This window comes from Aythya fuligula, chromosome 24 (genome assembly GCF_009819795.1).
Source record: "Aythya fuligula isolate bAytFul2 chromosome 24, bAytFul2.pri, whole genome shotgun sequence".
Lineage (NCBI taxonomy): Eukaryota > Metazoa > Chordata > Aves > Anseriformes > Anatidae > Aythya > Aythya fuligula.
The window spans coordinates 385,758-400,156 of NC_045582.1; the positions used below are offsets into that span (position 1 = coordinate 385,758).

General features: G+C 44.8%; 1 protein-coding gene across 1 annotated transcript in view; it reads left to right on the forward strand.

Moving 5' to 3' along the window:
- SKAP1 (src kinase associated phosphoprotein 1) overlaps window positions 1–14,399 on the forward strand; it is a 143,286-nt gene that overhangs the window by 11,908 nt on the left and 116,979 nt on the right. Inside the window, exon 3 of the mRNA XM_032202734.1 lies at window positions 4,963–4,988. Within this exon, the coding sequence (XP_032058625.1) occupies window positions 4,963–4,988 (26 nt within the window). The remainder of the gene's footprint in view (window positions 1–4,962; window positions 4,989–14,399) is intronic.

The window sequence follows — 14,399 nt, forward strand, 5'->3', positions numbered from 1 at the left end:
GCAGGGGAACAAATTCAGTTCAGCTGTTATCACAGTCTACCTGCTTTTATACCCAGGGTGAATGTGGCTATTTGCTCTGCCAACGATGTGGTTTGGTGCCTTCTGGGTTAGGCTCCTTTCAGCAATTTGCATCATTTTCCATTCCGGTTGATAAAATTACCCCGGTTTCACCATCCATTTCCTTGTGAATGCATTGTTAATCTGAAACCTGAGGACGGTAAATGATTGAAATTGTGTAACCAGAGTCTTTGCATAGCTGCTGCTGCTACTTCTGTCGCATTTAACTGAGAAATGCATTTGAAGTGGTTTGTAACACACTTTGCTAATGGTGAGCTCCCCAATCCCATTTTCATCTTTTCCTGCTTGAAATCTTGTACAGCATTGATTTTAAAAACAAAATTTTGCAAACATTAAAAAGCAACAAATACTGTGCACCAAACAAATTAGACTGTCTTGAAATACCTAATTTAACAGCTGTGGTGATATTAGTGTTCTTAATTGGACAAGAAAATACAGGAAATTTGATTGAAACTTGATTTTATTGTATGGTTCCTGACGAAATTGAGTCTGAGAGGAAAGTGGGGCTTAGACTCTACAACTTTAAAGCTGCAGAGAGACAATTCTAACCATCAAGCTTGACCCCTGGCGTAATACAGACCATAAGATTTCAAACAGCAATTTTGCTTCTAGCCCCAAATTGTTCTGGTTCGAGTCCTTCAGTGCTGGGATTTGCCACAAGCAGCGCATGTTGGTCAGCGAACTCGAGTGGTGGATGGGAGGAACGGGGGCGCTGATCATGCGTTTTACTGGATTTCTGTGCCATTGATGGAATTTGTGACCCCCACCATGCAGCAAGGGACTGGAGTCCAGGGTGACTTTACTCAAAAGCATCAATTTTACTTCTCCAGCAATAAACCAGTGCAAGGTTAAGATCTGTGGTCAAGGTCCTGAGGCGTCCTGGAAATGTTCCACTCCTGAAGACCAAGTTGTGGCTCTGTGGGAGGCAGCAGAAGGCTCTGGTCGTTCTAGACAAGGCACTGAGACATAAATGTTAGTTGGGGCTGAAAGGGCAGCGGGTTTCTGTTGGGAACAAGGCAATCTGGCAAACTTGACTGTTCTGTGACTCAATTTCCCTCTGTAACATGACAGCATTTTTTCATGACAATTCACCCCTCGCGGTCTGTTTACACAGTTGAGTTGTGATTTTGATTGGGTCCAGTTGGAGCCATAGCTACTACGAGGCTGATAAATGGAACTGAGATGTGCATGGGTTTCAGGAGCAAAGAACATAAACGCTTCCAGACAAGTGAGACTTGCTTGTGTTTGCTCGTTGTTGACTATGTAACCTCAAAGGCTGAATGATCGCGAAAACTTTGTGTTTTAAGCGGAACAAATCTGCAGCTTTCTGACTGGCCCAAAATATGCACCGATGAGGTGAGAGAGGTGGGTGGTTCATTGCAAACTATGTGAGGGGAATACTTATAGGATGTCTTTTGTTAAAGTATTGGCAGTGCAACACTCATTCTTTGGCTTCGAAACAGAAATCTGATATTTTGGGGCTAGTTCTTTGCTCTACATATCACATCAAAATTCTCCATAAGTTCCTCTGTGGCTTTGTTTTGCTGAAGCTAGTTAATCACTTGTCACGAGTCTTCCCATCTCTCTCCACTTCTTCAAGGACTAACGTAGACTGGACCTTCACATTTGGCTGGAAGCTCTTTCCTATCCTTGCCTTAAGTGCTGCTCTTAGGGGATTCCACCTCTAGCTGAGGGACAGAAGCTTTATTAAAACAGTGCTTAGAAGGAGCGAGTTAATTGGACATCTCTTAACTGCTAATTCCCAAGCTTTCAGGGTTGAAAGAAAATGAATGAGAAGCTTTTACTCTTGGTGTTTGAGATCTAAGAACTGTTGATCACGGATGAAAATTTCAAACCTCATCCCAAGGCAAACAACCTCCAAGACAGCTTCATCTGAGCAAGGCGTAGACCTCTGGTTTCCAGCCTGTACCATCTGGATCAGGGGAGAATTTGTATGGAGCAATTACAAATTTTTACACACTTGGTCCAAGAATTTCTCACAGGAAATAACTTTTGGGCAGACCCCCCCCCAAAGGTAAAGAACTGCACGCTGTCACTGCCTGTTACGCCCAGGTAAAGGCGCAATGTGCTCATCAGTTAGAGATGTCTTAACTGGGAGCAAAACTCAGAATTGGCCTCAAACTCCATCCAACTAATGCCTTGTGGAGGATTGCCCAAGATGAGTAACCTCGTTCTACCAGCCGAGTCCCTCCTGTCCTGCTGCACAGAAACAAGCTTTATCTGAGTCTGTAAGCGTGCATGTGACTTGTGGCTGTAGATGTATTTAAACTAACCCTGTTTGCTGCCTGGGTTGTCATAACAAAATAGGCATTTTGCCTAAATAATTGCATTTCCTGAGTAGTGTAGGAACAAAAAAAATATTCTCCCTTAGAATTGTGCAAATATAACTTGCTGAATAAGTAAAGCTGATGTTACCTGTGGAAAGGGAGTGGGAGGAACACATGCTGAAAGTCACCCTTCCTCCCATGCCATCGTAGTCATATAAAAGAACGAAATCCTATCATTTCAGTGAACGGACAATACTGCGCTATCATATCGGGGTGCCTTTTAAGCTCTCAAGATAAGTAATTTATCCAAAATTTTCATGCAGTCAGTGGCAGATAAAGGAATTAGGTCATTACTCTTTCATCTTCTGTAAGAACAAGACCATCTTCTCCCACTCCCGATTAAAATTTAAACTAACTTTCATTCTGTGCCTAAGCCTTTCCAGAGTGAAAATGATCAAAGCGTGAGATTAAAAACACATCCCGATCTGATGAGATTAGAATTTTGACTGTTTCCTTATGCCTTTTTTTTTTAAAAAAAAAAAAAAAAAGAAGAAGAAGAAAGGCAAAGCATCTTTTTGGTATCAACCCCCCGCCCCCCAAATTGGATCAGAGTGAAGCTAACATGGGCTTGCTGGTCCAATAGGAAATGGAACTCAATTTTACATTTTTTTAAACCATTTTACTGTATTAAAAATGACAGAGGTTAGAAACAAAGCTCTTATACTTTTATTGAACTGGAATTAGAAGTGACAGAAAATCATTTTGGTCCTAGTGCAGTAAATGTTATCACTAAAACATGTTCAGGGGAGATTAGGACAGTCTCTCAAGCACAAGAGACAAAAGTTCACCAAACAAGAAGTGATTTCTCTGTCCTTGTCTTACAGCCGTCGGCTGGCCAGGGGACGAAAGTGCTGCAGCTCTTGGTGGGCGCCAGACCCGGGGGCTGGGTGCTGGAGGCCCCCACCGTGGGCAGAGCCTGGGCAGGGAGGCTGCTCCTCACCGGGGAGCGTGCTGAGCACGGGGTTCGGGCACGGGGCCAGGGCTTCGGGGCTTCACGCGTTGCAGTAACAGTCCGTGCTGGTGGGAAGCAAAGGGATGGAGCTGCTCTGACTGCTCCCCTGACCCTGGGCAGTAGTGTGGCTTTGGGGATTGAGAGAGGAGGCTGCCGCAGGATGGAGGGGAAAGCCTGTACTTAAAGTGGGGGAGATCTGCCGAGAGTGCCCCAGGGCCAAGAGGTATTTATGGCCCTTTCTAGCTGCAAGGCACGCTGGTGTGGCTCTTTCCAATAGGTCACAGCTGTTACTTATCACTGTGGGAGTCCATTCTCCCAGAAAAGTTTCTTCTGTCTGTGTGTATTCTTTTTTTTTTTTTTTTGTCCAAAGAAAACAAGTCAAATATTATGCCCTTAATCAGAATTCTGTTGTTGTTTTCTAATTAATCTGTGTCAGTAGCTTGAATGTTTGTATTAAATCATTTTCTTCATGAAAGCTTTTAATGAGGAAACAAATTGATTGGATTTTTATGTACTGGATTCTTGCCACTAATGCCTATAGACCAACCCTTTGTTACACATTTTGCCTGTGAATGGGTCATGTGGCTCATCCTCAGTCCTTGATCTGTTTCCAAAATTTGCCAGTGCTGCTCCCGTATTAAAATGGCTCACGTTAGCCAAAGGTGTGCTCTAAATGAGAGACAAAGAAAGAACGGAGGATTTCTTTTTGCTCGGCTGTTTCTGTGGTGCATGGCCCACTGAAGTAGTTCTGGTGTTTGTGAGCGTGAGCAAGCTGCTTGGGGCAGGGCATCGCACGCTGCCCGGCACGCGGGGATTTCAGATGCTGTTGCAGGGGAGCCACGAAGCATGGACTGACAATGTGTATCCCACGAGTTTTCATCTGCATGGTTCTGCAGGGAAAATTCCCGGTCTTTGGTCTGTGATCTTCTACACTGCTAAACGAGTACAGAACCTCCACTCAGTGGAGATAAATTTTGAGCAAGAAGGTTGCAAACCAGCGTAGTAGAGAGCTGGAACAGGAAGAAAATGAGGAAATGAACTGGAAAACACAGCGAAGATGCTAAAGTTGATCAGGGTATCTTGGTGCATTAACGCGCCTTTTGAGCTTCCTAATGTGACCTGCATGCACGAGAGCTGCAGACACACCGTGTCCCTGCGAGCAGAGCTCGTGGCGCTGAGGCACTGAAGGGCAGTGTGCCTACTGCCCTCCGCAGGGTTGCGGGAGGGAAGGTGCGAGGTGAGGTTACTGGAGGCTGTGAAGGGAAAGGCCGTGTAAACGTCTCTCTTGAGTAGGAGACCTGTTCTAATGGCAGGAAGTTGGGAGCCTTTGGAGCTGTTGAAAAGGAGAAGATCTGAGTAGTGAAAGAGGTTCCTTAGGTAGCAGAGGATGTCACAGGGGCCAGTTAGCATTCGTAGGACTGCCAAGAAACGTCTAGAGGAAATTCACAAAACGTGTTTTAACCATTCGCTGGATTCCTGGCAGCTTGTCTGGTATAATTCTTACATCTGTCACTTGCTTATCAGGCCAGAACAAATCAGTAAGAAAATAATGTATGCTTATGCTTTTTTTTTTTTGTCTTTTAGGTATCACTTGGAATTCCTGCCCCGAGGTGAGTACATGGCAGTGGGGAAGGAGGCATGATTTCTCCCAGTTCTGTACTTGGGGAGCAGGGTTGGTTGTATGGTATTTTCTATGCAAAGTCAACAAGGAGGAGAGCTACTCATTAAACAAATACATAGCTTGTGTGTGGCAGTTCTGAGGGATGGGAAGGGGCAAAGCTGGGGTAAGGGCTGTAAAAGGAGCTGGGGTTAGTATTCTCCCTGGACAGAAGTCTGTTTTTCCTTACTCTTGAGAGTAAATGGATGGGGCAACCTGTTCTAGTGGAAGGTGCCCCTGCCTGTGGCAGGGATTGGAGCTGGATGGGCTTTAAGGTCCCTTCCAACCCAGCCATTCTATAAAATAATACAAAAATGTGTGGTGCTAATGTAAACTTTCTGTCCTGGAAAAGCTTAGGAAATTTTATTGCAAAACTCCTGTTTCTAGAAAAGGATTGAAATTCAAAAGGGCAGCATATTCCTGGGGGCATTGACTTAGGAGCAAAGACTGTTTGGTAACCTTAAGTTGCTTCCAGTCTTGTTGCTTCTATGTTAACTTGAACTCGAAATTAAATCAACCTCCAGGTGTAGACAAATGGCCAGGCTGTAAAGTTTTCAGGACCGTGACCATCTCTTGTTATGTCTGTTAACAAGCTGGGAAATTCTGATCATGACTTTGATCTTCATTTCTGCAATAATGTGGGTGATGATTTAAACTTTCCAGGGTGCCTGCAGGTCATGAGCTGTGTCAGTGAGTACTTCTGCGTATCCAGGACAGTTGATGGATATACATTTCCTCAGAGCTGACCTGGAGCTCCTTTGTCCCTGTATGGGATCAGTGCAGCTTAGCTCTGGTTTCTGATCTGGAGCATTGGGTACAACCATGTTACAGCTAAGGCGTGTAGTTTGGTGGGTTCGTTCGTTTCTTTAAACAATGAGTGTGATAGGTGAGCACAAACAGAAGGATCTGCCAGCGTTCAAACAAGATGGGAGCGGCAACTGTAATAAAAAATCCTTGTGAGTGTTCCAAATCAGCTAATCCTTCATTTACTTCAGGAATAAATTCCAGTATGTTACCTCCTCGATCAGGGCCCACTTCCAGCACATCCTGTCTGTCTGGCAGCACAGAAATGTCAGAAATGCAGCAGTGCTGCAATTCCCCCTAGAACAGTGTTATCACATTTTAATATGAGCCTCGGTGCAGCCTCGGTGCTTCTAATTGCTTTCAAACCATTGTTTTCGTGCGTTTGGTTGATGAACCCAGCATCTGGCATCATTTGAGAAAGTACAACAGACAGCTGTGTTCAAAATTAAAAAAAAAAAAAAGTGAGAGAATTAGAACACATAAAAGGGTTCAAAATTAGTTTTTTTTTTTTTTAATTTTGAAAATTCATACAATTTAGTGGATGGAGGGGAGGGATGCTTTTGTTCTTTTTGAAATATCGTGTTCTTTTGTGAAGCTGGAAATCTGAGTAGTATTAGGAACATCGGTTTGTAGAACTGTGTGTAGATTTGTAAATGAATTGAAGTGCACAGCTCATGCAAATGCCTGCTTGGAATTATTGTGCAAGTGTTTAGAGGTATCTATGTACCTGAAGACCCAAACTTGTCCCAGTGTCATTTTGGGGAACCAATGCTATCCTGAAAAAATGCACTAAGGAAACTGGACAATGCAGGCATTAAAACCTGAGCTCAGACATCACCTGGAGAGCCTCAGCTCCAGTTTGATTCCTGGCTGGGGGAAGTGGTGATGAGAACTTGGTGCATGCCGAATGACAAAGAACCAAAGAATCACAGTGTGGGCCTTGGTTTAAAAAAAAAAAAAAAAAAAAAAAGGCAAAACAGAAAACCTCACATGCAGACATATGGATAAGAGGATTGCATAAATTTGCTGCCTAGCTGCGCTGTCAGTGCATTTAAATCAGAGGCTGATGTAGGGAGAGGAAAAGGCTGCTTCTTAGAACATTTGGTGTTTTCCTGGGAAGGCACTTCAGCATCTATTAAACAGTATTGCTAAAGGGGGTAAGCAAAACTTGTGACCATATCTGGTAAAAATAGTTAAAATTTCTTAAGTTCAGGGCCATGCTGGGCTCCTTCTGGAAAGTATTACGACCAAAACCTCAATGATTCTAGCTTTCCAAAATTAATAGTCAGTTTTGATATGAACTTCTGCTTGCTGGGAGATGTGAAGCAGTAGTGCAGGCCTCGAGGGTGGGTTGGGTATAGCCGTTCAGTTTCAGGGTGATGTAGCTGACAGCATGTGAGCTCTGTAGGACAAGTTGCCTTGCCTAACTCATCCTCCCCAAGTGATGCTGTTGGCTGTAGCGTGTAGCTGCAAGTTACTTTTGCCTTGTTCCTTAGGTGCTTTTTGAACAGAGCACAAGGGTGACACGTGTTGCCTTTTGGAGGAGGGCTGGCTGCTTATGTGAAGCACTGTATAAACTCCATGTATTTTACTCGTGCCCTTGCTGTCTTGCAGCAACCTCTCCTTTGTGGAAAGAGAACCAAGGAAAGCTGGCAAAGAAAATCTGCATAGGACCTGGTCTGTTGTACCCCTCCCCAAAGTTGCTTTCTGCTGTTCATGGCTCTTCTCAGAATTCAGTGCAGGGGAGATGTTCTGCAACAGCTTTGGTTTAGCAGAAATGAATGGTCTGAGGGAACAACAACAGGCCGGTCTGAGGTACTGCAAGTGACTTCAGGACTAAACGGGGAGGGGGAAGCTGGAGGGAAGTGTAGATGATTAGCTGGGGAGAGAAGGGGAGGGATGGGGGAGTACCGCACAAGGAAGGACTGGAGAAGAAAGGTGTTTGTGTAGCTAAATAAGGGAACTCTGTTGGGGCTGGAAGCTTGACTTTGCTGCAGTGGGACTTTGCACTGAATAACTTCATTGTCACTATTGTTTCAGCTGCTCTGTTCCTAAAACAAGAAGGTGTGCAAAGATTGACAAGTATTAAAAGACAGTATGTCTCTTGGTAGCAGTGAATTGGTTTAAATCATTGTCTATACAGTGTTTGAGATCCTTAGGAGCTAAATTCACTCCTTAATACTCTGCTTGAAGGCATGGGCTTATGGAAACAGAAAATGTGTCTCTGCCCTCCCAGCTGAGGGTTCCAGCCTGGGGCTGACAAAGAATTTATTTTCATTGAGCTTATGGTGACACTTTTTTTTTTCCAATCAAAAATTTATCCCAAATGCTTTTAAAATGTCTGAAGTTCTGTGTAGATGCTTAAGGAACACATGTATTCAGAAAAGTATTCACAAATAGTTGAAATGTGAGAGTGAGGATTGTTCCATTTAAGTTTTGGAAAACTGGGGCTCAAGAAATGTGCCAAAGGTATTAGAGCATCTCCAGGTACATCCAGGACTTGGGTCCAGATCTCCTGATTCTCTCAGCTCTGTGCCTTCAGCCTCAAAATGTCTCCTCCCTGAAGCAGGGAGGAGTAAATATAAACGGGACATGCTGGGACAAAACATGACTTAAAATCGGGAGTCTTCATGTTCCGTAAAAGGCTTAAGTAACTGTAAGTTATGCCACTTACCTCGTAGTATATACTACTGAGATGAAGTAGGTATCACCTTACCTCTGTTGGCCCTACTTACTTTGGCTCTGATGCGCGGTGTTTCATGGGCCGCCAGTTGTTCCACAGGCTGGATGTCACAGCAGTGCATGAGATATGCATACCCAAGGCACACATGCAGTTTTCTTTCATTAACTGGCATTATACAGTGGCCTCAAGTATTAGATTTATGAAGTAGCTTTTCTATATACAACCTCAAATCTATTGAATTGAACTGAAGCGGAGCTGGATGGGAGATGGAACTGAGCATTTCCCTAACCACTGCTCCCTGGTATTGCATATTTGGTTCATGTAGTTATGACAAGAACAAGTAGCAAATCATTAAAGCAGCAAAAACACCATCTACACTGTAAAGATCTCCTTTGAAGCTGAGGCAGAGTGTTCCTGAATTAATGGAGTGCACAGTGATTTTACTAAGTTTTATTTATAAAAAACCCTCTTTACGTTCATGCCAAGAGTCTCCAGCTCAGTGGTAAGCAGGGTTCATGCACAGAAACCCAGTCTAGATTTATGATGTGTTTGAAAACGCAAGGGAAAAAATATCAAATTGACAATATTTGTAACATATTGTTAAAGTATCTATTCTATCGCCATGCGTGGAATTCCCCTGCTTTATAAACATGAGTGCCAGCTACAGCCCTTGAAATGTCATAACACATAGAGACAAAAAGAAAACAAAAAAACTTTTGTTAGAATGCATTCTGAAGTCCGAGATGTGTTTGGTTGGTGTGTGGAACAGAGTTAATTAATGAAAAATAAAACATACACAAAGGCACATGTTCTTTAACTTTTTTTTTAAAAAAAAAAAAAAAAGAAAAAAAAAAGAAAAGCTTTAATATCAACACTTCTGACAGCTCCCTTTATCAGCACCGAAGCTTTGCTTCCTGCGTCTCTGAGCATGCAGTTCTTTGCCTCTGCGTATTTATTATATTCTGGGCAAACCATTTTGTGTAGAGAGACAGTACTTTTTGCACAAATGTCTCTTCTGTTTTACAGACTGAGCAGCTGCACAGCTTTGCTTTTACATGGACTTATAAATTATTCTGCTACCTAAAGTGTTGTGCACAAATTTTGGAGGCAAGGAATGATTCTGGCGGCGTAGGTGGGAGGCAAGCATCTGTGCTTTGGGAAGGGCTGTATGGAGGTATATGTATGTTTTTATTCACACCTATACGTAGAAAAGATAAAGAGATGTGTGACTTTGTACCTGTTGGTATTGCATTTCAAGTGCATTTCAGGTGTTCAAAAGGAAACCAAGCCCCGATTCGTTACAAAGCTTTGTCGACCTGGGCGTCCAGGTGGAGGTCTGCCCAGGCCACGCGGCACGCCTCTGCTGGTGAGGACAAAACCTGACGGCGTGCATTGGTGTGTGCCAGCCCATGCCCAGCGTGGGGCTGACACCGTCTCCTGACCCAGCCTGCTTCCATGAGCACCTGTGAATGTGTTTCTGTATTTATCAGAAAAATGGTTGTCAGTGCACAGTAATTAAGGGGGAGATGGTTACCTGTGACTGAAGCGCTGTATCACAAAGAAATAAAAAGACTTTCCCCTCATTTCTTGAAAATGTTAGGTACTTTGTTTCTTTTTGGTATACTCATTGCATGAAATGAGGGGACAACAAGAGAAAAGTCTCCAAAACCAAATATGTCACCTGACTGAAAACAATAAACCCAGTTTTTCAGTCTTCCCTCAAAGCCAGCAAATGAAGACCTTGCAGAATTTATAAGAGGATTGAAAGAATATGTAGCAGGAACTAGCAGTTGGATTGGGTTATTCTGCAGTCAGCATCAAAAGTTTTCTGATTTCTGTTGAGAAGAATTAGGTTAATAAGGAAGGCTTTTGAACTTCTTTTTAAACCAGCACATTAATTTAAAACTTTCAAACTTCAGGAAAGGTTCCAGGTTTTCATTACTAGGTACTTCTTGGAGAGTGCTAGTTGATTAAGCAAGAAGCGGTGAGTTATGGAATTGCCTGTAGTCTTTTGAAACCCATCTGAATTGTCACACCTTGGGGCAGGGCTTGCCCTCCTTGTGCACTCACATTTAGCAGTGTCCGATGCTTCCCTCCCTGGGGAGGGAAGTTCAGAGCATTCTGGACTCAAGGATGAAGCAATGCACCATAAAGAGGAAAGTATAAAAACGTCAGTGAAGAAGCTAGATATACAGCAGTTTGGGGAGCCCCAATAAGTTAAATATTAACAAGTTCTATTGCTCTCACTTTGGTCAGTTAATAAAATACCCTAATTATTAGGTTGCCTAAATTGCCTGATGCGCAGCTTTAGAGATGGAGAGCCTTCTCAAATGAAACCTCTGTGTTTACTGAACTTGTTTGTGTAATACGAATGTGCTACATCTTTCCTTTATAAAGAAACCTCAGGGGTTATTGTAATGTGCTTAGATGAAAATGCAGCTCAGGCGTTGCTTTGTGTTCATGCAGAATAGGAGAATGTTCAAGAAATTGCCCTCCCCCCCACCCCCCCCACTGTCGGGGATAATGTATGGGAGTGTTCACGTATACCATTACTGCAGCCTCCCCATAATGGGTAATAGACCCAGTTGCTCCGCAAAAAACAGAAAACTTGCATCCTTTTTTGCCTGGTTTGCCCACTATGATGGTTTGGAGCCCTTAGCAAGAGGAGCGCCTTGTATACTTCTGAGCTCCACTGGGGAGTGGGAAATCAGTGCCCCCTGCTTCCAGAGCCTTCCCTGGGGAGCGGGGCTGGAGTGCAGTGCTGGGTCCCGACTCCTGGCTCTCCCGAGCCTCCAGCTTGTTTGAATCAGGAGTTTTGAGTCATTCCCCCGTCCCCAGCCCCCACCATGACTTTTGTGCAGCTTTGGTTTGTAGAGCAGTGACCCCGTCGATATAATCCACAAAGCAGTAATTCTGCCCTTTAGTAAGACTCCATCCTGAGACACAACTGTAAAATCACCCTCTGCATTATCAGAAAATGCCTGATGGGCATCTCTTCCAGTCCCTAGAGAGTTTGTCATTCTGGTATATGCTCTGGGCTCTTGTCTTTGCATTCACTGTCTGTGCTTTTATTTCCTTAAGAGTGAGTACTGCCGTAGATACGGGCAAGACAGCCTCCTTGTGTCTTGTCATTGGAATATACTTGCTAAACTCCAGCTCCCTTGTGGGTTAGTTCTGCTGCTTGTTCACTTGGTAGGATTTTGGCTGAGAAAATACACTGAACCTACTGACACTGCAACGGACATTCCTCAAAAATACTTGGTCTCCTCTCCTCATTGGTACTAACGATGTAGACATCTTTTTAGATCCTAAGTTGTGTTTGCAGAACTGTTTTGTGAATTATTGCACTGCAGAAGTGTCGGGTGCCACTTCTCAGACGCTGTTTTGCTGTGTTCCTAGCAGAGCTGGTAGCTCAGGAGATGAACTAAAGCGCAGATTGGTCATCTTCCTGTGCCTCAGTGTCCCCCTCCTTTAAATGAAGATTTTGCCTCTTCAAAGAGGGTAACAAGGAATAATTTATTACTGGGCAGAAATACAAATTGTTGGTAGCTTTAGCTTGTTTTGCTCACGTTGGATGGGCTTTGTATTTCACTGATGTGTTACCGGGTCATAAAAGACAGAATAAATCTTGTTTACTTGTTTACATCCCGTGGGAATCTGCTGCTGCTCTGGGTTTCAGGCTTACTCCTAGCCAGGCTGCAGTGCTGTGCTCCCCCTGTCAGGCAGCTGCTCCGTGTTGCTGCTGCCCACTTAAGAGGCAGAATGTGCAGCGCCTTTACTGAAAGGGTGCCAAAGGCTGGGGAGAGGAGCTGGAGGGAGGATGTTACAGGGGGAGGGAGGGAGAGGGCAAACATACATGGAGAAAAGGAAGGGAAGAGAGAACTGGAGGAGAGCTCAGCTGAGGAGCGACACGAGGGGCTGGCGGGGAAGCAGAAGATAAGGAGGAATGGGAAAGTCGCCGTGTGAGCTCAGCAGCTTCTCTGGCTCCCTAGGTTCGAGGGGGATCTCTAGGCCCCCAGATTGATCAGATCTCTAAGAAAGAGCCTTGTGGCCTTAACCGGGAGACCCGCTGCAGCGTGCTTCCACGCAAGGCCCGCAAGTCGCAAACTTTTTGAATGCCACGCAGGGGGTGGCGGTTTGGGTACACCGGTGTGATTTGTGTCCAGTACCGGTACTGTCTTACAGTAAACCCATAATCCGGTGCGGGTAGGCTTTGATCTGAATCTCTGCGTGTGACTCGATAACTTCCAGGTCATTTTGTCACAGCAACACCCCCCCCCCCCCCCCCCCCCCCCCCCGCTCCCCCCCCGCCCCGTGCCCCCGGCGGGTGCGGGTGCTGCGCGCTGCAGCCCCCCCTGCCGGCAGCTCCGCGCCACTGCAGCTCCCCCCGGCCCCAACCCGGCCCGGGGGCACCCGGGGGTTCCGCGCGCGCCGGGGCCTTGGGTACCCCGTGGTAACCCCTGGGTGCGGGGTTATTTTCTGTCTGTGGGTGGTGTCCCCCACCAAGAAAATACTTGTTAAGCAGGACGAACACTTCGAGACCTGTAGGTGGTAATTTGTCCGTAGTTCGTGAATCGTGCTGCCGGTGTGGGCACGGTCAGGGAGGGGAGGCCGTGTGCGCGCACCACATGGATGCGCGGTGGGAGGCTGGGGGCTCTCAGGGCCCGGTAACGGGGCCGGGCTCTGGAGAGGAGCTGGGACTGGGGGAAGGTGCCCAAAAATCTGCACGGCAGCGAAGCCGCAGCTATTCGTACGTTAACGGGAGGGGCAAACCACACAAATCCCTGCGGGTGCTTAGCAGCCGATGAAGCCTTTAAGGCATTCAAAAAGAAACATCTTATGTTTTCTAGCACATAAATGCGTTTAAAAAGGTATATAATTTATAATAGCAGTGTTGACAGAGCTTTAACTACAAAAGCTAAGCTGTAATATATTTACATGTGAGTGGTACTTACTGTGTGGGTGCGTCTCTGTTGATGTGTTTCCATGTGATTCTCCGTAATTTCAGCAAGTGATTGTCGTAAGGGATATTAAGCCATAGTATTGATAATACTTTTACAGCTCTGCTTTGGGAAATGCATTACTGCTAAATTAGTCCCTGAAAATCTAGAGATATTAACACTGTTGAGCATGAAGGCAGATGGGATTTTGATCAGAGACCTTTATTTGTAGCATGATCCTAAACAGTCATTACGTTAAAGCAGGAACTTCGTTTCCTTGAATATTAACTGGAGTTGGGGATTTTACTTCCGTGTTGGCATGAACTAGCTTATCATAAAAGTGTAAATGGAACTCGCTTGGTATTGATTTTTCCTGTGCTCTAAAAAGATGCTTAATGAAACTCGAGGTACCTAGATAAAGACCTTCACTGAATGCAAAGTAAGCTTAATTGCAGTTCCCTTAACAAGCTACTGGAGATGATTTTTTTTTTCCCCACTACAAAGCAGCCCTTTCACCTATTTAAATTGGTTCTCTTCCTGTGTGTGCCATGATGCGTTAATTCACTTTTTTTTTTTTTTAAATTATGAGGGCCAAATTGCAGCTTAAAGAAAGGACTTTTTTATATACATTTTTGTGTGGACAGAAGTTCTTGAAGAGTTTGATTTTTGAGGTCGCAGGAGGTTTTAGTCTACAAAAAGAGTGACAGCTCTCCCCTCATTTTATAGAAGGGGAGAAAGGCACAGAGCCATTTTCTGACCCTGTACAACAGACCAGTAGCAAAATGGAACCCAAACGGAGGTTTTCTTAGCGTTTGTCCTAAGACCTGTCCTCTGCCAGATCCTGCCCGTGCTCTGGTGGAGGTGCAGGGCTGCTCTTCTCACACTCCAGCACCGCGAGCTCCAAAGAGAGCCCAGCGAGCCCAGCTGCCTCTGGTGG